The sequence below is a fragment of the Pongo pygmaeus genome, chromosome 1 (genome assembly GCF_028885625.2).
Source record: "Pongo pygmaeus isolate AG05252 chromosome 1, NHGRI_mPonPyg2-v2.0_pri, whole genome shotgun sequence".
NCBI classification, from domain to species: Eukaryota; Metazoa; Chordata; class Mammalia; order Primates; family Hominidae; genus Pongo; species Pongo pygmaeus.
In genome coordinates this window covers 95,367,739-95,387,113 of record NC_072373.2, presented here as the reverse complement: position 1 = coordinate 95,387,113, position 19,375 = coordinate 95,367,739, and the positions used below count along the sequence as shown (strand labels likewise).

The 19,375-nt window shown below is 52.9% G+C and overlaps 2 protein-coding genes across 9 annotated transcripts; both read left to right on the top strand.

Moving 5' to 3' along the window:
• Positions 1–487: 487 nt before the first annotated feature.
• Positions 488–10,350, top strand: FLAD1 (flavin adenine dinucleotide synthetase 1). 8 transcript variants are annotated; one of them, XM_063658634.1, is made up of 9 exons: positions 488–599; positions 1,043–1,267; positions 2,439–2,557; positions 5,295–6,178; positions 6,881–7,028; positions 7,475–7,573; positions 7,655–7,844; positions 9,929–10,002; positions 10,141–10,350. In XM_063658634.1, the coding sequence occupies exons 4-9, from the start codon at positions 5,359–5,361 to the stop codon at positions 10,274–10,276; spliced, it is 1,467 nt and encodes a 488-aa protein (XP_063514704.1). In that variant the 5' UTR covers positions 488–599; positions 1,043–1,267; positions 2,439–2,557; positions 5,295–5,358; the 3' UTR covers positions 10,277–10,350. The 8 variants fall into 8 exon arrangements, 7 of the variants coding, with proteins under 7 accessions (XP_063514704.1, XP_054316119.1, XP_054316156.1 ...); XM_054460144.2 differs by lacking the exon at positions 2,439–2,557 and having other exon boundaries at positions 5,434–6,178; XM_054460181.2 differs by lacking the exon at positions 2,439–2,557 and having other exon boundaries at positions 5,400–6,178.
• A 420-nt stretch (positions 10,351–10,770) lies between these two features.
• On the top strand, positions 10,771–11,659 carry LENEP (lens epithelial protein). Its single transcript, XM_063669316.1, has one exon. It carries the CDS (start codon positions 10,846–10,848, stop codon positions 11,029–11,031), a length of 186 nt encoding a protein of 61 aa, XP_063525386.1. The 5' UTR covers positions 10,771–10,845; the 3' UTR covers positions 11,032–11,659.
• The last annotated feature ends 7,716 nt before the right edge of the window (positions 11,660–19,375 follow it).

Genomic DNA, 19,375 nt, shown 5'->3' with positions numbered 1-19,375 from the left:
AATTAAGGTTCCACACATCAAAAGCTCACCTACTACAGGGTCTTCATACCCGAAGGACAATGGTGATAATCTTTCTCGGTGTCCCTCCAACTTCCTTCTGCTATAAATAAGATCCTTTCTCACTCCAGTAAAAGCCCTTAGCCTAGTGTTAGAGTCACGGTGAATGAAAACAGCTTAAACCATGGCTAACTGACCCATTAAACAAAACAAAACAAAGCAACACATGCATAACAATTATTTGAATCCAGCACCAGAAACTCCCCGAGGGCCTTACAGCACCTTTAACCACTGCCCCTTTCCCGCCCTAAACTCCCGAGGTCCCGCCCCCGACCGTGGGCTAAGGTCCGGCCCCCGTATTTCCGGGCGAGAAATGACCACGTGGTTGTCGCCTATAACAATCCGGCCCTGCTCCCACCCACTGGCTAAAGCCTGAGAGCGACAGTTGAATACACCAATGGGACCCTGGAAGAGTCTAAGCGACAGCCAAAATCGCCATTCAATGTCAGCTAGGTGTAAGGCGGGACTTTAAGTACGGAAGCTGCCCCGGGACAAGAGGAAAGGAACAAGGGAAAGACCCGGTGAAGGGGCAGAACAGGCAGGTGAGAGTCTAAGAGAGCTCCGTAATCTGAAGCTTGGTGGGAAGAAGGGATTCTGGGTTAGAAAGGGTGCAGAAGCCCGAAGTAGAAAGAGACGGGATTTTGGTCCGGGGTGGAGAGCGAATGCATTGAAAAGGGCCAAGGCCCAGGATAAGGCAGACATTTAAAGGGATACAGATGCCCAAGGTAGAGCAGACACTTGAGGAGACCAGCTCAGCAAACGGAAGACACTTAAAGTGGTAGGTTCTCAAGAGAAGTTTTTAAGACTAGAGCTAAGCTTAGAAGACATTTAAAAGGACATGGGTTGGGATTTGGGAACACGTTTATTACAGAGGCAGGAACAAAGGAGTCGCTTGTCAAGGATCTGGTTAGAGAAGACTAGGGTCTTCCTCTAAGGAGGAACGCGCACGCCTGCTCTCCCCCATTGTCTTTTCTGGCTTCTCCAGGTTCCCTCGACCCAGGACCCCCTGTTCCCAGGCTATGGCCCCCAGTGCCCTGTAGACCTGGCGGGCCCCCCGTGCTTGCGACCCCTATTTGGGGGTCTGGGTGGCTACTGGAGGGCCTTGCAGAGGGGCAGAGAAGGCAGGAACATGACATCTAGGGCCTCTGAACTTTCCCCGGGGCGCAGCGTGACGGCTGGCATCATCATTGTTGGAGATGAGATCCTTAAGGTGTGTCTGGGACAGAAAAGGGGAGGAGGGCGCGGCATTCTCCCGTCCTTAAGGGCCTGCTGCACATCCCTCCATGGAGGGAGGTGAAACAGGGTGGGAGCCTCCTTGCTGCAGTAGGATCCTGGAGTGAATCCAGCATATTGGAGGAAAATTAACCCTCATTCTTTCAATTACTCTACTGAAAAACTTGTAGCAAAGTCCCTACAATTTTTCAACCCGAGAGAGCTGATTGAAAAAAAGAAAAAGAAAAAGGTCATTGCAATTTACCAAGCAGTGTGGTAGAGGGCAGAGGCTACACAACGACAGGAAGCCCCTTGAGTAGAGGAGATACAAGTGTATATATTGTATATTTAAGAGTTTTGGCCGGGCGCGGTGGCTCACGCATGTAATCCCAGCACTTTGGGAGGCCGAGGTGGGCGGATCACCTGAGGTCAGGAGTTCGAGACCAGCCTCAACATGGAGAAACCCCATCTCTACTAAAAATACAAAATTAGCCGGGCATGGTGGTGCATGCCTGTAATCCCAGCTACTCGGGAGACTGAGGCAGGAGAATTGCTTGAACCTGGGAGGTGGAGGTTGCAGTGAGCTGAGATCGTGCCATTGCACTCCAGCCTGGGCAACAAGAGCGAAACTCCGTCTCAAAAAAAAAAAGAGTTTTACCCAGCCTTTTTGGAAATGACTCAAGGTACTCAGTGTAGTGGATAAGTGAGCTAGAAGGAAGGTACTAGAAGGGATGAATCCCCTCTGAATGATCAGGAAAGTCTTACTAGAGGACATAACAGATGACAGGGGTTTTTTTGTTTTTGAGACAGGATTTTTTTCTGTCACCTAGGCTGAAGTGCAGTGGCACAGTCACAGCTCACTGAAGCCTCCATGTTCCAGGCTCAAGCAGTCCTCCTGCCTCAGCCTCTGGAGTTGCTGTGACTACAGGTGTTAGCCGCCACACCTGGCTAATTTTTTTTTTTTTTTTTTTTTTTTTTTTCCAGAAACAGGGTCTCACTATGTTGCCCAGGCTGGTCTCAAACTCCTGGGCTCAAGCGATCCTCCCACACCTCGTCCTCCCAAAGTGCTGGGATTATAGGCATGAACCACCGAGCTTGGCCAAATGTCAAGTTTTAATAATAATCTTTTTTAATATTCTTTGTAAATTTGTCTTTTTTTTTTTTTTAAGATAGTCTCACTCTGTTGCCCAGGCTGGAATGCATTGGTGGGACCTCAGCTGACTGCACCTCCACCTCTCGCGTTCAAGCAGTTCTCATGCCTCAGCCACCCGAATAGTGGGAACTACAGGCATGAGCCACTACACTCAGCCTTAATAGACCCTTTTTTTTTTTTTAGACAGAGTCTTGTTCTGTTGCCCAGGTTGGAGTGCAGTGGCTGATCAATTTTGGCTCACTGCAACCTCCACCTCCCAGGTTCAAGCAATTCTCCTGTCTCAGCCTCCCAAGTGGCTGGTACTACAGGCATGTGCCACCACATCTGGCTAATTTTTGTATTTTTAGTAGGGACGGATGGGGTTTCGCCATGTTGGCCAGGCTGGTCTCGAACTCCTGACCTCAAGTGATCCACCCACGTCAGCCTCCCAAAATGTTGGGATTACAGGCATGAGCCACCTCACCTGGCCCTGACCCCCTTTTTTTTTTTTTTTTTTTGGAGACAGAGTTTCACTTTTGTTGCCCAGGCTGGAGTGCAATGGCTCGATCTTGGCTCACCGTAACCTCCGCCTCCTGGGTTCAAGTGAGTCTCCTGCCTCAGTCTCCCGAGTAGCTGGGATTACAAGCATGGGCCACCATGCCTGGCTAATTTTTTTTTTTTTTTTTTTTTTTTGTATTTTTAGTAGAGATGGGGTTCCTCCATGTTGGTCAGGCTGGTCTCAAACTGCTGACCTCAGGTGATCCACCCGCCTCGGCCTCCCAAAGTGCTGGGATTACAGGCGTGAGCCACTGCGCCCGGCGTGTGTGTGTGTGTGTGTGTGTGTGTGTGTGTGTGTGTGTGTGTGTGTGTGTGTGTGTGTGTGTGTGTGTGTGTGTGTGTGTGTGTGTGTGTGTGTGTGTGTGTGTGTGTGTGTGTGTGTGTGTGATGGAGTTTCGTGTGTGTGTGTGATGGAGTTTCGCTCCTGTTGCTCAGGCTGGAGCACAAATGGCGCAATCTCAGCTCACTGCAACCTCTGCCTCCTAGGTTCAGGCAATTCTCTCACCTCAGTCTCCCGAGTAGCTGAGATTACAGGCACCCGCCACCACGCCTGGCTAATTTTTGTGGGGTTTTTTTTGTTTGTTTGTTTTGAGACGGAGTCTCACTCTGTCGCCCAGGCTGGAGTGCAGTGGCGCTATCTCGGCTCACTGCAAGCTTCACCTCCCGGGTTCATGCCATTCTCCTGCCTCAGTCTCCCGAGTAGCTGGGACTACAGGCGCCCGCCACCATGCCCGGCTAATTTTTTGTACTTTTAGTAGAGACAGAGTTTCACCATTTTGGCCAGGCTGGTGACCCCTATATTTTAAGTGCCTTTTAAGTGCCTACTAGAGTCTGGCAGTGTGCTATACATCACATGTATGTGATTTTACTAATCTTCACAACAATCCCACACAACAATCCCACGAAGTTGGCACTTTTTTTCTTCTTTAAAATTTTATTTTTCTGTGTGCATTTGTTTTATAAACGGGGTTCTCGCTATGTTAAACAGGTCAGCCTCAAGCAATTCTCCCACCTCAGCCTCCCAAAGTGATGGGATTACAGGCATGAGCCACCTTGCCCAGCCACCCCCCCTTTTTTTTTTTTTTTTTTTTTTTGAGACAAGTCTCACTGTTGCCTAGGCTAGAGTTAATTTTTTGTATTTTTTTGTAGAGACAGGGTTTCACCATGTTGCCCAGGCTGGTCTCAAACTCCTAGGCTCAAGCAATCCTCCCACCTCAGCCTCCAAAAATGCTGGGATTACAGGCATGAGCCACCAAACCTGGTCGGCAAAAAATCCCAATTAATGATGAAACTGAGGGTCAGAGAGGTTGAGAAACCTGCCCAGGGTTACATACCTAGGAAGTTGTAGAGATGGGATTCCAGCCTAATGCCTGATGCTCCCTTACTCCAAAACACAGACCCTTTTTTTTTTCCTTTGGTGACACGGTCCCTGTCACCCAGGCTGGAGTACAGTGGCATGATCTTGGCTCACTGCAGTCTCTGCCTCCCGGGCTCAAGCAGTCCACCCACTTCAGCCTCCCAAGTAGCTGGGACTACAGGCATGCGCCACCACGCCCCACTAATTTTTGTATTTTTTTGTAGAGATGGGGTTTTACCATATTGTGCCGGTTGGTCTCGAACTTCTGAGCTCAAGCGAGCCACCCCGCTCCGCCTCCCAAAGGGCTGGAATTACAGGCATGAGCCACCATGCCCGGCCATCAGAACACAGACCCTTAACCACTAAACCCTTTGTAGACAATTAGAGGGAGATGGGGCTGGAAAAGAAGATAGGGTATATGCCACGGACAGCCCCAAATACTCTGCAAAGGAATTTGAACTTTATTCTGTATACAGTTGGAAACAACAAATGGCTTTTGAGTCCAAGAGTGATGCAATCACAGTGACGCATTAAAAAGGTTACTCCGGAGACAGAGCAGAGCACTGTGGCTGGAGGCTGAGAGCCTGGCCAGGAAGCTGTCGCCATTGTCCAGGTGAAAGGTGCTAAGGACCTGCTTGGTGGCAGTGGGGACAGAAAGAAGAAAGCAGGCCAGGCGTGGTGGCTCACACCTATAATTCCAGCACTTTGGGAGGCTGAGGCAAGAGAATCACTTGAGACCAGGAATTCAACACCAGCCTGGGCAACATGGTGAGACCCCATTTCTACAAAAAAAATTTAAAATGAGCTGAGTGTGGTGGCACGCACCTGTAGTCCCAGCTACTCGGAAGGCTGAGGTGGCCCTTGAACCCAGGAGGTTGAGGCTGCAGTGAGCTGTGATTGAGCCATTATACTCCAGTCTGGGTGACAGAGACCCAGCTTTAAAACCAAACAAATGGATTTTCCCACTCTTGTGTCCAGTCCAGGCCCCTCAGCAGCCTGAGGTGGTGTCCTTCAAAGAGCAGAGCACTGCATCATCAGGTGGATGGAGCCATCATCTTCAACCCCTCCCCTTCATCCCTACAGTACTGATGGCCTCATCCTCCCCTTCAACCCCCAGGGACACACTCAGGACACCAACACCTTCTTTCTGTGCCGGACACTGCGCTCCCTAGGGGTCCAGGTTTGCCGAGTCTCAGTTGTACCTGATGAGGTAGCCACCATTGCAGCTGAGGTCACCTCTTTCTCCAACCGCTTCACCCATGTCCTCACAGCAGGGGGCATCGGCCCCACTCATGATGATGTGACCTTTGAGGCAGTGGCACAGGCCTTTGGAGATGAGCTGAAGCCACACCCTGAGTTGGAAGCAGCCACCAAAGCCCTAGGAGGGGAAGGCTGGGAGAAGCTGTCATTGGTGCCCTCCTCTGCCTGCCTGCATTACGGCACAGATCCTCGCACTGGTCATCCCTTCAGATTCCCTCTGGTCTCCGTCCGAAACGTCTACCTCTTCCCAGGCATTCCAGAGCTGCTGCGGCGGGTGCTGGAGGGGATGAAGGGACTGTTCCAAAACCCAGCTGTTCAGTTCCACTCAAAGGAGCTATATGTGGCTGCGGATGAAGCCTCCATCGCCCCCATTCTGGCTGAGGCCCAGGCCCACTTTGGACGTAGGCTTGGCCTGGGTTCCTACCCTGACTGGGGCAGCAACTACTATCAGGTGAAGCTGACTCTAGACTCAGAGGAAGAAGGATCCCTGGAGGAATGCCTGGCCTACCTGACTGCCCGTTTGCCCCAGGGATCGCTGGTTCCCTACATGCCCAACGCCGTGGAGCAGGCCAGTGAGGCTGTATACAAACTCGCTGAATCAGGTAGGGACCTTATGGAGGAGGGGCAATATGCTCAAAGCCATTGGTGGCACCCCAGATCTCAGTAATGCAGGGGCTGTTGGGTGCTTCCTGCAAATCCCGGAGAGGGCAGAATATAGCTTCTGTTAATTCATTTTTCTTCCAATAAACGTTGATTGAGTATCTACTTTCATCAGCACTGTGCTAGGTGTTGGGGATATGGCTCAATAGGATAATGTATGCCCTGCTCTTATGGACCAGTGTTTTAACAAAAAAGATGGACAATAACAGGTGATCCTGCATGTGATGAAGGGAGTGATCTCCCACAGCAGGGAGATCAGCCTTGATCTGGGGTCAGAGAAGGTCAAATGACATAAATTGAGTGATAACAAGGATTTGGTCAGACCAGTAGGTGGGCAAGAGCCAACAGTATGAATGAGGGCCTGCAAGAAAGCAGCATGGGGTTTAGGGGAATGGAAGGAAGCCCACACCCCACACCCCCTGCTACGGAGGAATGACACTGAGGCTACCGTGAGGTGTGGCTGGATGGCAGATGGCAGGTCAGGGACAGACTGCAGGACCTAGTGGGCAGCATGAAGGAGTTTGGACTTTATCCTCGGAACACTGGAAAGATATTGAAGGGTTTAAGCAAGGGCAGCATGCCTTTACTCCCCTTTGATAGCCATATGTGTCCATCTGATGCCCTCTTCCCTGCCTGCTTGGCAGGGTCTTCTTTGGGGAAAAAGGTGGCAGGTGCCCTACAGACCATTGAGACCGCCCTGGCTCAGTACAGCCTCACCCAGCTCTGTGTGGGCTTCAACGGGGGCAAAGACTGCACTGCCCTCCTGCACCTCTTCCATGCAGCTGTGCAGAGGTGAGCCTGCCCCCTGGGAGACAAGACCCCTGATCTGTTTCTCCAGTTCCACATCCCAGAAAGCAAGGAGAAAGGGGGTGTGTAGATGGAGTTCAAGAGGGAGATAGTCATGGTGACCTCTCAGTTCCACCATATTGAGTATATGATATGTGCCTGGCCTTGTGTATGGATGTGCAGGCCACTATCCCTGACCACAGGGAGGTCACAGTCCTGCTGGGGAAATGAGAGATTTACATACCCCAACCAGGGATGCATGCTTAGATTTGAGAGGTGAAAGGTCAGAGTGGGCTTCCCAGAGGAAGTGGGTCTAATGGATGGAAAGGACAAGGAAAAGGGAGAAGGGGTGAGAGAGTCTGTCCTAGGGGCCAAAGAGAACAGTGAGCTGTTCCAGGGGAGCCATTTCCTTGTCCATGCTCACAAGCCTGTGGATTCTTCCCCCTCTGCAGGAAATTACCTGATGTTCCAAACCCCCTCCAGATCCTGTATATCCGCAGCATCTCCCCTTTCCCTGAGCTGGAACAATTTCTACAGGACACTATCAAGAGGTACTAGGGGCCTGGAGGTTTGGGCTCCAAGAGAAGCTTGACAGAGCCCACTCCCGACCCCTACTTCTGTTTCTTCCTAAGGTATAATCTGCAGATGTTGGAAGCTGAGGGCAGCATGAAGCAGGCCCTGGGTGAACTGCAGGCACGGCACCCCCAGCTGGAGGCTGTCCTTATGGGCACCCGCCGGACTGACCCCTACTCCTGTAGCCTCTGCCCTTTCAGCCCCACTGACCCAGGCTGGCCTGCATTCATGCGCATCAACCCGCTGCTGGTAATGGGGAAGAGGGTTTATCACCTTCAGTCTCACGTGCCCCAGCAGTCACTGCACCCTAGCTCACCTGCAGTAGTGGGGAGGCTAGAGCCTGGAACCTGGATGAAGGGGCCTCATCATCCAAGGGAGGCAGTGCTATCTGTTCATTCATCCTTTTGATCAATATTTATTGAGCCCAAATTCAATAGCAGGCATTGTGCTTCCTACTGTGGAGAGAATAGTGACTTAGACCTGTGCTGTCCAATCTAGCCATTAATCATTTATTTATACTTAAATTTTAATTAATTAGAATGAAATACATATGACTAAAAAACACTGAATTATATACTTTAAAAGGATGAATTTGACGGCATGTGGATACCTCAATTTTTAAAATTAAGTACAATTAAAAATTCAGTTCTGGCTGGGCGCGGTGGCTTACGCCTGTAATCCCAGCACTTTGGGAGGCCATGGCTGGCAGATCACTTGAGGCCAGGAGTTCGAGACCAGCCTGGCCAACATGGCGAAACCCTGTCTCTACTAAAAATACAAAAAATTAGCCAGGTGTGGTGGCCTGTAGTCCTAGCTACTCGGGAGGCTGAGACAGGAGAATCGCTTGAACCCAGGAGGCGGAGGTTGCAGTGAGCTGAGATGGCGCCACTGTACTCCAGCCTGGGTGACAGAACAAGACTCTGTCTCAAAAAATAAAAAATAAAAAAATATATATATATAAAATATAATATATTATATAATATATATAATACAATATATAATATATTATATAATATATATAATACAATATATAATATATTATATAATATATATAATACAATATATAATATATTATATAATATATAATACAATATATAATATATAATATATAATACAATATATAAAATATATAATATATATAATATATATAATGTAATATATATAATATATATATATGTACACACACATACACAGGCCGGGCGTAGTGGCTTACACCTGTAATCCCTGCACTTTGGGAGGCCGAGGCAGGTGGATCGTCTGAGGTCAGGAGATCGAGACCAGCCTGACCAAAATGATGAAACCCAGTCTCCACTAAAAATACAAAAATTAGAGGGGCGTGGTGGCAGGCACCTGTAATCCCAGCTACTCAGGAGGCTGAGGTAGGAGAATCACTTGAACCCGGGAAGCAGAGGTTGCAGTGAGCCAAGATGGCACCACTATACTCCAGCCTGGGCAACAGAGTGAGACTCCATCCAAAAAAAAAAAATACAGTTATTCAGTTGTACTAGCCACATTTCAAATGACCACCATATTAGACAGTAGAGATACAGAACATTTCCATCATCACAGAAAGTTCTGGCCAGGCCCAGTGGCTCACACGTGTAATCCCAGCACTTTGGGAGGCCGAGGTGGGCTGATCAATGCCTGTAGTCCCAGCTACTCAGGCTGAGGTGGGAAGATCACTTGAGCCAGGGAAGTCAAGGCTGTAGTGAGCCATGATCATGCCAGTGCACTCCAGCCTGGGCAACAGTAAAGGCCCTGTCTAAAAAAAAATAGGGCCGGGCACGGTGGCACACGCCTGTAATCCCAGCACTTTGGGAGGCCGAGGTGGGCGGATCATGAAGTCAGGAGATGGAGACCATCCTGGCTACATGGTGAAATCCTGTCTCTACTAAAAATACAAAAAATTAGCCAGGCATGGTGGTGGGCGCCTGTAGTGCCAGCTACTCGGGAGGCTGAGGCAGGAGAATGGCATGAACCCGGGAGGCAGAGGTTGCAGTGAGCCAAGACCACGCCACTGCACTCCAGCCTGGGCGACAGAGCCAGACTCCGTCTCAAAAAAAAATAGAGACAGACATGGTCTCTCCCTGTCCTCAAGCTCCACCCTTGCAGTAGAGGGTGGTTCAGGAATGGAAAGCAGAGAGTGGAGAAGATGAAGTCCTTCTCTTTCTCTTTGCATACATAGAGCAAGCTATACCAGAGAATCGGATAGCAAGCCCTCCCTCAGAGGCCAAGGGAGCAGAAGAGCCATGGATGGGCCCCTTCCCAGGACAGCAGGGGTAGAAGTGGGAGAGGTGAGCATTTGTGACTATTCTATTACTCTGACCTCCCAGGACTGGACCTACAGAGACATCTGGGATTTTCTGCGTCAGCTGTTTGTCCCATACTGTATCCTGTATGACCGAGGGTAAGGGTATTAGGGGAAGGGAATGGGTAAGGGAGTTTTTAGGGTGCTGGGATAGGGAGGGCCAATAGGATCGCCCACCCTACCATATGCTTGCCCTCCACCCTCCCACATGCTTGCCCTCCACCCTCCCTGCTCCAGATACACATCACTGGGGAGTCGGGAGAATACCGTGCGGAACCCAGCCCTGAAGTGCCTGAGCCCAGGAGGACACCCCACATACCGTCCAGCCTATCTACTGGAGAACGAAGAAGAGGAGCGGAACTCCCGCACATGACCTCCCACCCTAGGAGGGAGGGAAGGACGCTGTCCTAGAGTATAACCTGGCAATAAACCGTGCCTCTCACTGTGCCTGTTGCTCTAGCTGTGTCTTCCTGCTCCAGAGGATGGGAGAAGCAGAAGTGGGTCAAATGCTGCCAGCTCTGACTGGCTGTGCTCACTCTTAGGGGCCCAGGGACAGGGCAGAATAGGCTGGAAAGGAGCTCTCATTGATGGTTCTCAATGTCAGCCTCAGCAGGAGCCCACCAGAGGGCGAAAGCAGGAGTTGTGCCAACCACTGGGAAAGGGCAATCAGGCAGGGCACCACCCGGGCTGGAAGAGGGGAAGCTGCCTTGGCCTAGCTGTGGAGGATGAAAGATAGAGTGGCCAGGCCCTCCCTCCCACTAACCCCACCCTCCCATCCCTGTCTAGAGGGGCTGACTCAGCCTGTTCCCAGGCCTAGAACCTTCTCTTTGCTAGACCCTGGATCCTTTGTCTCTGTAGTCATGAGGCTGAGGGGGGTGGGGACAGTGTTGATAAAAGGCACTAGAGGCAGCTCCCACACCCTTCCTCAGAACTGCTGCCCACATGCAGCCCCGGACACAGCCCCTAGCCCAAACCCTACCCTTCTTCCTCGGAGGGGCCCCTCGAGATACTGGGCTGCGGGTGCCTGTCATTAAGATGGGCACAGGGTGGGAGGGCTTCCAGCGGACCCTGAAGGAAGTCGCCTACATCCTCCTCTGCTGCTGGTGTATCAAGGAACTCCTGGATTAATGGTGGCAGGGAACTGCCTCCTCTCCCCACCAGCACCATGGCTGGCATCGCTCAGGTGGGCAGGGTAGAGTAAACAGGAGGCAAAGCTGCAGCCTCTGTGGCAGAGCTTGCCTTAGCTTCTCATTCTCTTCTTTAGCCCCCAGCCCAATTGCCATCAAGACTCCTGAGGCCAGCTGTGCTTGACCAAGGATGGGCCATAAACAATGAGTAAAGAGTGAAGTGTGGATCCTGCTTTGAGCTGTGTCATCTAGCAGACCTGCCTCATCTCTGAGCCTCCTTCATTCCCAACCCCTGCCTCTGGTGGATCTCTGGTGGGCAGGAGCTTGGACTGCTCTGGCTAGAACCCCCGTAAGATTGTGGCAAGACCTGGCACTCTTCCAAGCTTGGCACAGTGAGCCCACCAGCTCAGATGGTTGATCTTACCATACCCTCGTAGTACCAAGAATGGACTGCTCCCTAAGATATCTGTTTGAGAATCACTGAATTATAAATATAATCCATAGGCCTTGAGGCCCAAGATTCTAAATGTCTAAAGGGGAAGCAGAAAAAGTCAGCACTAGAACGGTCTGGGAGCCAGGGTGCAGACCAGGGAGGGAAGGAGCTTGTCCTGAATAGAACCGAGATTGAAAGCCAGGTTTTCTGACTCACTGGTTCCTGAGTGGGGAGGGTGGAAGACAGTCCAGGTTCCTCTCAATCTGTGGGTAAGGAGGGGACCCAGCTTGAGTAGAGTCTTCATCTGTGAGGCCAAGGGTGTGTGGAAACCCAGAGGACCCAGCCCTTTCCCAAATAGAAGACCTGGTCCAGGCAGCTTCCTGCCTCTGAGGATCTTGGGGAAAGCACTGAGCTGAGGCTAGTCCCCAGCTCATCAAGGAAGTAGAACCCCATGAGCTACAAGAGCTCCCAGCTCACATACAAAGTTACAAGAGAAAGACACCTGTGTGGCCACACAGGTCCCTCAGGCTTATCATGGCACAGCCCTATCAGGACATAAACAGCTAGATTGAGCAGAATTGGCTCTTTACTTCCTCTTGGTAGCCACAGCTGGTATTTTCCATGAGTTACTCCCGGTGGTAGATATACACCAGCCATGTGTATCGTCTTGCTCAGGGGGTGCTTATGCTTACTGATGTGCCCACCCACAGCCCCCCAAACCTCAGAGCCAGTCTGTTTGGGACTGTTCAATATTTCCCTGGGATTCCCATCCAGCATTCTCTGGCCCCTCCTGGGGGCCAGTTATCCCCCAGCCCTTTGTCACTTGGGGCACTGGCCTGGAGATTATAGATAGTGCCCTCTTCCTCCCTGCCTGGGACCAGCTCTTCCTCAGCCTTCTTCTTAGTTAACTCTTTTTTTTTTTCTAGGTTCTTTTTGTAAAGGTGATATATGCCCAGAGTAAAGAACTTTAGGCCAGGCCAGGTACGGTGGCTCACACCTGTAATCCCAGCACTTTGGAAGGCAGGGGCGGGCGGATCACCTGAGGTCAGGAGTTCTAGACCAGCCTGGCCAACATGGTGAAACTGCATCTCTACTAAAAATAATTAGCTGGGTGAGGTGGTGAGCGCCTATAATCCCAGCTACTTGGGAGGCTGAGGCAGGAGAATCACTTGAACCCGGGAGGCAGAGGTTGCAGTGAGCCGAGATCACGCCACTGCACTCCAGCCTGGGGGACAAGAGTGAAACTCCGTCTCAAAAAAAAAAAAAAAAAAAAAAAAGCCGGGCGCGGTGGCTCACGTCTGTAATCCCTGTAATCCCAGCACTTTGGGACAAGGCCTAGGCGGGTGGATCACTTGAGGTCAGGAGTTCGAGACCAGCGTGGTCAGCATGGTGAAACCCCATCTCTACTAAAAATACAAAAAAATTAGCCGGACGTGGTGGCGCATGCCTGTAGTCCCAGCTACCTGGGAGGCTGAGGCAGGAGAATGGCTTGAACCCAGGAGGTAGAGGTTGCAGTGACCCGAGATTGCACCATTGCACTCCAGCCTGGGTGACAGGGCAAGACTTCATCTTATAAAAAAAAAAAAGAACTCTAATAGTTAAAAGTCTCCATGTTTATCCCCCAATCCTTTAGCGCTCCTCCTGGAGGCAACCATGGTTACCAGTTTCTTGGAGAACATTCCAGTCTATGCATAGACTGCATCTTCATTCATTCAACAAATATTGAGTTATTGAGTGTATACTATATGTCACTGTGGGTCTTTGGATACAGCAGTGAACAAAACAGATCCTTGTACTTGTGAAGCTTACATTTTAGGGGGTGGACAGGACAAACTATAAACATTTTTTAAAGTATGTATATGTTATTAGATGATAGGCACTATAGAAAAAAAAGTGGAAATCGAGCTGGAGGTGGGAATGGGGGCAGGTCATAGAGGGCCTAAGAATTTGAGGTTTTATGCTGAGTGAAATGAGGAACTATTGCAGGATGTTGAGTGTGAAATGAGTTTTTTAATTTAAAAGGCTCAAGCTGGCTGCTGTGTTGACAATAGATTTCAGGGGAGCAAAGGTAGAATACAAGTGACCTATTAGGAGGTAATGGCACAATATAGGCCAGACATGTTGGTGGTCTCGGACCAGGTTTATAGCAATAGCAGTAGTGAGGGGTGGCTGGATTCTGGATATATTACTCTTCCTAGTTAACATACTCTCCACACTGTTCTGCACTTTGCTTCTTTTCCTTTGATAAACCTTGGACAGGATTCAGGATCCCACATCAGTACATGGAGAGCCTGTCCATTCTTTTTTACAGCAGCCTAGTCTCTACAGTACTCCAACTTGAGCTTAGTTCTTATCCCTGGCAGGTCAATGCATCTTTTTTTTTTTTTTTTTTTTTTTTTTTTGAGACAGATTCTCACTCTGTCACCCAAGCTGGAGTGCGATGGTACAATCTCAGCTCACTGCAACCTCCGTCTCCTGGGTTTGAAGGGATTTTCCTACCTCAGCCTCCTGAGTAGCTGGGATTACAGGAGCGTACCACCATGTCCTGCTAATTTCGATTTTTTTTTGAGACAGAGTCTCGCTCTGTCGCCCAGGCTGGAGTGCAGTGACGTGATCTCGGCTCACTGCAAGCTCCGCCGCCCGGGTTCACGCCATTCTCCTGCCTCAGCCTCCCGAGTAGCTGGGATACAGGCGCCCACCACCACTCCCGGCTAATTTTTTGTATTTTTAGTAGAGATGGGGTTTCACCATGTTAGCTAGGATGGTCTTGATCTCCTAACGTCGTGATCCACCCACCTCAGCCTCCCAAAGTGCTGGGATTACAGGCGTGAGCCATCACGCCCAGCCAATTTCGATATTTTTAGTAGAGACAGGGTTTCACCATGTTGGCCACGCTGATCTTGAACTCCTGACTTCAAGTGATCCGCCCACCTCGGCCTCCCAAAGTGCTGGGATTACAAACGTGAGCCACCGCGCCCAGCCTCAGTGCATCTCTTTAGGCATCCACAAAATGCAGCTTAGTGCTCTTGGCTGGTCCGTTGAGAGGCTCTTACCTGGTCCCAGTGATGGGGGTAGTCAGAATTTACCTTCCCATGAATCTAGGGCTCCTTCTTCCCCCTCAGAGCCTGCACCCTACTTGGCCAGCTCCAGCCCTTCCTTCCCTGACTCAGGCCCTGGCCTACTGCCTTCTTTTCCTTTCTTAGGCCTCACTCCCACCAAGCGGGGCAGTGCCTGGAGGTGGATCCTGGAGTCTGAGGTCTGAGCTCAAGGGCCTTTGCCAGGGGAGGGGAAGTCTGGCAGAGACCACTGGGGAAGTGGTGGGTAGAGGAAGGCTGAATCCAGGGCTGTGGCCTGTGGTGAGATGGGTAATAGAGAGCAGCAGGGGGAGTGGCGGGTAGAGACTGCCAGTAGCCCAAGGAGAATGTCAGAGTGGGAAAGAGGGCTTTGACAGTGTAAAGACTGAGGAGAGGGATGAGGAGAATAAAAGAAACCTCAGATACCATTCGGAGAGCCCTTTTCACAATACAGAGTGCTTTGAGCCTCACGAAAGTCCACTTCAGCAATTATCCCATGTTAACATGAAGGAAGTAGGCCCAAAGAGGTGAAATGATTCGCCCAAGAACATACACAGCACACTGAAGTAAAGGAGTCATTTAGCGAACCCAGATTTTCAGATCACCAGCTCACAGCTTCTCCTAATGAGCCTGCCTTCCTCTTCTGAGCTGGTGTTTGCATGGAGATGGTGGCCAAAGTGGCCTGGAGGCAGGGCCATGCAAACAAAAGCATGGAGGGTACCACCACCCCGCTCTGCACCAGCTCCATGCTACTTCCCACCTCAGCCCCAAGCTCCCTGTTCTCAGCCCATTTGGAGGTTTCAGCTGCAGCCCTTCCACCTAATCCACACAGGCCAAGAGATCTTTTTTGGCCCACGGCTCCCCACTCTGTGGCTGTTCCCCCACAAGTATCTCTCCCCGACTAGGGCAACTCAGGTTGAGTGTCCAAATTACTCTCTCAGGAACTCAAGTGGAGTAAGGTGGGAGGGAGGTGAAAGAGACAGGGTACCAAGATGTTAGGTTGGGGCAAAAGTAATTGCGGCCTTTGCCATTAAAACCTCACCTACCCCTCGGTGCCCCAGTGCCCTCTAATGGTCACAGGGGGTGGGGGAATGGGTGGAGTAGGAATGGAGACAGGAGGGACCAGCTGGATGTGAGCCCTCAAGTACAACAGCGAGAGGAGAAGCCTGATATCCAGGATTCCCGGCGGATTACATCAGATACAGGACCCTCGTTGGCATGCAAGAAACAGTTGGAGGAGAGGGGTCACGGCCCAAGGGTCTGAGGAGCGGCAGGCAATAAACTGGATATCATAGCAATAATCTGGCGGCGGGGAGGGGTCGGTGGGTGGGGATGTCCCACGTTTTCCCAACACCAAGAGGCCGGCAAAAAGGGGTGTGTGACAATCATTTCACTGACAGCGCCAGAGCGCAGACCCACCCCCAAGGGCATAGGCTTTTTTTTTTTTTTAAGACGGAGTTTCGCTCTTGTTGCCCAGGCTGGAGTGCAATGGCGCGATCTCGGCTCACCGCAACCTCCGCCTCCCAGGTTCAGGCGGGAGCTTCAGCCTCCCGAGTAGCTGGGACTACAGGCGTGTGCCACCACGACTGGCTAATTTTTGTATTTTTACTAGAGACAGGGTTTCACCGTGTTGGTCAGGCTGGTCTCGAACTCCTGACCTCAAATGTTCCACCCGCCTCTGCCTCCCAAAGTGTTGAGATTACAGGAGAGAGCCACCGCGCCCGGCATGGGCATAGGCTCCTATTTGCATCCTATATACATCTCTCTTGCATGTGAGTTATTTCCCCCTACCCACTTTCTCAGTTACTCTCAGACTCTAGAGTGTTCACCAGCCTTGGAGCGTACCCGTTCCTGCAGCCATTCTTCGGCCTCAGTTCCTTTCCATCATTCGCCCTCAGCCCTTCGCCTACCCCAGCTTCAAAGAAGCGACCGTACCTCCTAGCTGGCTGGGTTCGAGGAGCCGAGGACCTGCGCCTCCTGGTGGCTGATCGGAGGGAGACTGAGTGCAGAGGGGTTGCCTCGCCTTCTCTGGGACGTGGAGTTTTGGAAAATCTTCCCCTGAGCTTCCTGAAGCTAAATTTGCCTCCCCCGGCCTTGGGGGGCGCAGAGATCCTGGTGGCGATTAGCGCTGCGCCGCAGCCGTCTCCAACCCAGAGGCCCGGAATAGGCGCGGAGTTATAAATAGTGCCACCCGCAGGTGTTGGGGAGAGTCGGCGGGAGGGGGGTACCCCTGGTGGCCACGGCCCCTTCAGGTGGGTTGGGCGGTCGCGGTGGGAGCGCTGGGGGGCGGGGGGCGTGGGGGGTCTGCGGTCTGAGCGCCCCCAGCGGTTTCCTGGGCGGCGGGTTTTTCGAGGGAAGCGGAGGCAGCGGAGGATGGGGGGGAGCAGCGAAGAAGAGGTGGGCGCCTGGCGCAGGCTGACGCTCCGCTTGCAGCTCAGCCCCCCACATTCCGAAACAGGCCCCCAGACCCACTCACGCAGGACCCCGCCCAGGAAAAGCCTCGCCTTTCTTAACACCTGAAAGCCTCTTTCCCCCAGGTTCTGCAAGCATCTAACTTCTATGCCTCTACCCTTCGGCGCACGTGGCCCGGCCAGTCCGGGCACCTGGCCGTCATTCCGAGTCGCTGTCCCCAGCCCCAGGTATTCAGTCCTCCCACTCGGGGCTTTCATTCCTCTCTTAGGGTAAACACTTCCTTCTCTGGGTATTTGTCCAACTCGTGCTACTCTCCCCAAATTTAAGGTCTAGCTGGTCGCCTAAAAATTTAAGTCTTAACATGCGGATCTGGGACGCTCCCCTATCCCCAGGCGGCCCCTGCAGGCCCCTCACTTGCCTTCCAGCTCCCAGTTCCAGTCTGGGCCTGGTGGCGGGGCGGGGGCGGCCGGCCCCTGGGGCCCAGCAGGGGTTTCATGGGAGGGGGCGGGGTCCCCAGTCAGCGTTTCTCTGCCGCCGCTGTTTCTGTCGTTTGGCGTGGTTAGGGGTTGGGGTAAGAGGGAATTTCAAGTAGGGGTTCCCCCCTCCGATTTCTGAGTAAGGAGGGGAGCTATTTGCACCAGGAGAAAAAGAGAGACAAGGGAGAGTGAGCGTCACTGAGGAACTAACTGCGGGTTCCAGGACCACTGGGAATGAGGTGGGGAGTGGCAATCTAGCCGCAGAAAGATCAGTCATGTTCAGCCAGACGCAGAACGCGACCCTCAAACATGGGGGAAGTTGGGCGAAGCGAGCCTGAGGCACTGGGCACCTTTCGAGTTTCTGTACCCAAAGGCTGGTGCCAGGGATCCCGCCCTTCTATTGCCTCTGGAAGCCCTGGCTCTGCCCTCCCCGAGCCACGTTCCCACCCCCCTGCCCCCCGCCCCCTTTCCTTGGCTATCCCCCTTCCTCCCTAAAGCAGCCCCCTCTCCATTTCACTTGTGGCACTGCCGCCTAGCCCCTAGCACAACCCTTCGCCAGGCCTGCACGACCCGGACGGCTGGAGCAGGAAGGGGAAAACCCCGGCCTGGACCCCACCGGCTCCGGGACCCTCCGGACCAGAATCTGTCCGGCGGGGCTGAGAAGAAAACCCGGAGCAGTGATCAGCCTCGGCACCCAAGGGGGTCAGGGACGATAGGAAAACCCGGAGCGGATTACTCGAGCCAGAGCGCGCCATGCCTGCCGCTACCTCCTCCTTCCTGTAGCCCCCCTAATTCTCCAGTGAGATAATGTCTGGGGTGGGGGGCTGTTTGGTTTGGCTTCAGCCCTCAGGGGCGCCTCACACTTTCCGCCCCTGGCTGGGGCGCAGGGCAGCGGCCCCGAGGCTGAGTCACGGCCCGGCGCGGAGAAGGAGAGAGGGAGAAAGAGCGAGGGAGGGACCTGGACTCCGCCCCTCGTGCGCGGGGATCCCGGGTCAGCCCGGGTGAGGGCCAGGGCCCCCCTGGCGCCGCCCATTGTGGTCCAACAGGTTGAGCTGGTGTCCCGAGAAGCCACCTGCTGGAAAGGGAGGGAGGCCCCCTGCGGAGGGGGGTTGGGAGGGGAAAGCGAGTCCGACCCGGTTCGGCCTGGCTTGTGGCAGGGGAGCCAAACCTGGCCCTAGGTAGCCGGATTTGATTCCATTTGACACTAGTGGGAGGGGCCCTTTGGGGTACGCAGCTCCGCAGGCTCAGTCAGAAACATCCTTCACCCGCTACCTTTCTCAGTTGGGGGCTCCTAAGTATTTATCCCCGTCCTCCCCAAAACCTACATATACCACACATCCCAAAACATCCAGGCACCCCTCGCCACTTGGGTCTCTCAGCGAAACCATGTCAAGATATCCCTCCTGGGTGGAGACTCAGTTTCTCCACTTAGGGAACCCGCGGGATGGAGGTGGGGAGCAAAAGCGTCGGCGCGCCCCCTCTCCCTTCGCAGACTGGGCCCCTCCCCTCCGACAATGCCAAGGCCGCAGCGGGCACTGGCGACAGCACAGAGGCTGCTTGCCTGGGGCGCCCTTCCCTCCCCGCGGGGCACCGTCACGCGTGGGGAGGGACGCAGGGCGCCCGCAGGCTCAACTCCCCGGCTCCCTCCGAGAGGGGGTGGGGCGTAGGGGCCGGAGCCGAAGGCCTGGTGGCTCCCCCTCCCCCTCCCTTCTAGGTCCCTGACCTGATTACAGCCCCTCACGGGACCCCCTCCCTCAAGACCCTAAGTCCCCAATTCACCCCCACCCAGCCTATCCCTAACCTCTCATACCCTTCCCTCCTGAGGTCCTGACCCTACAGAAGCCCCTCTTGAAGGAGAGGGAGCCCCTGCAGGGGGTGCTCGGTTCCCTGGCCGCTGCGGACACTGCCCCCTCCCCCCCCCCTCCAGGTTCCAGGCCAGCCCCTCGGCTC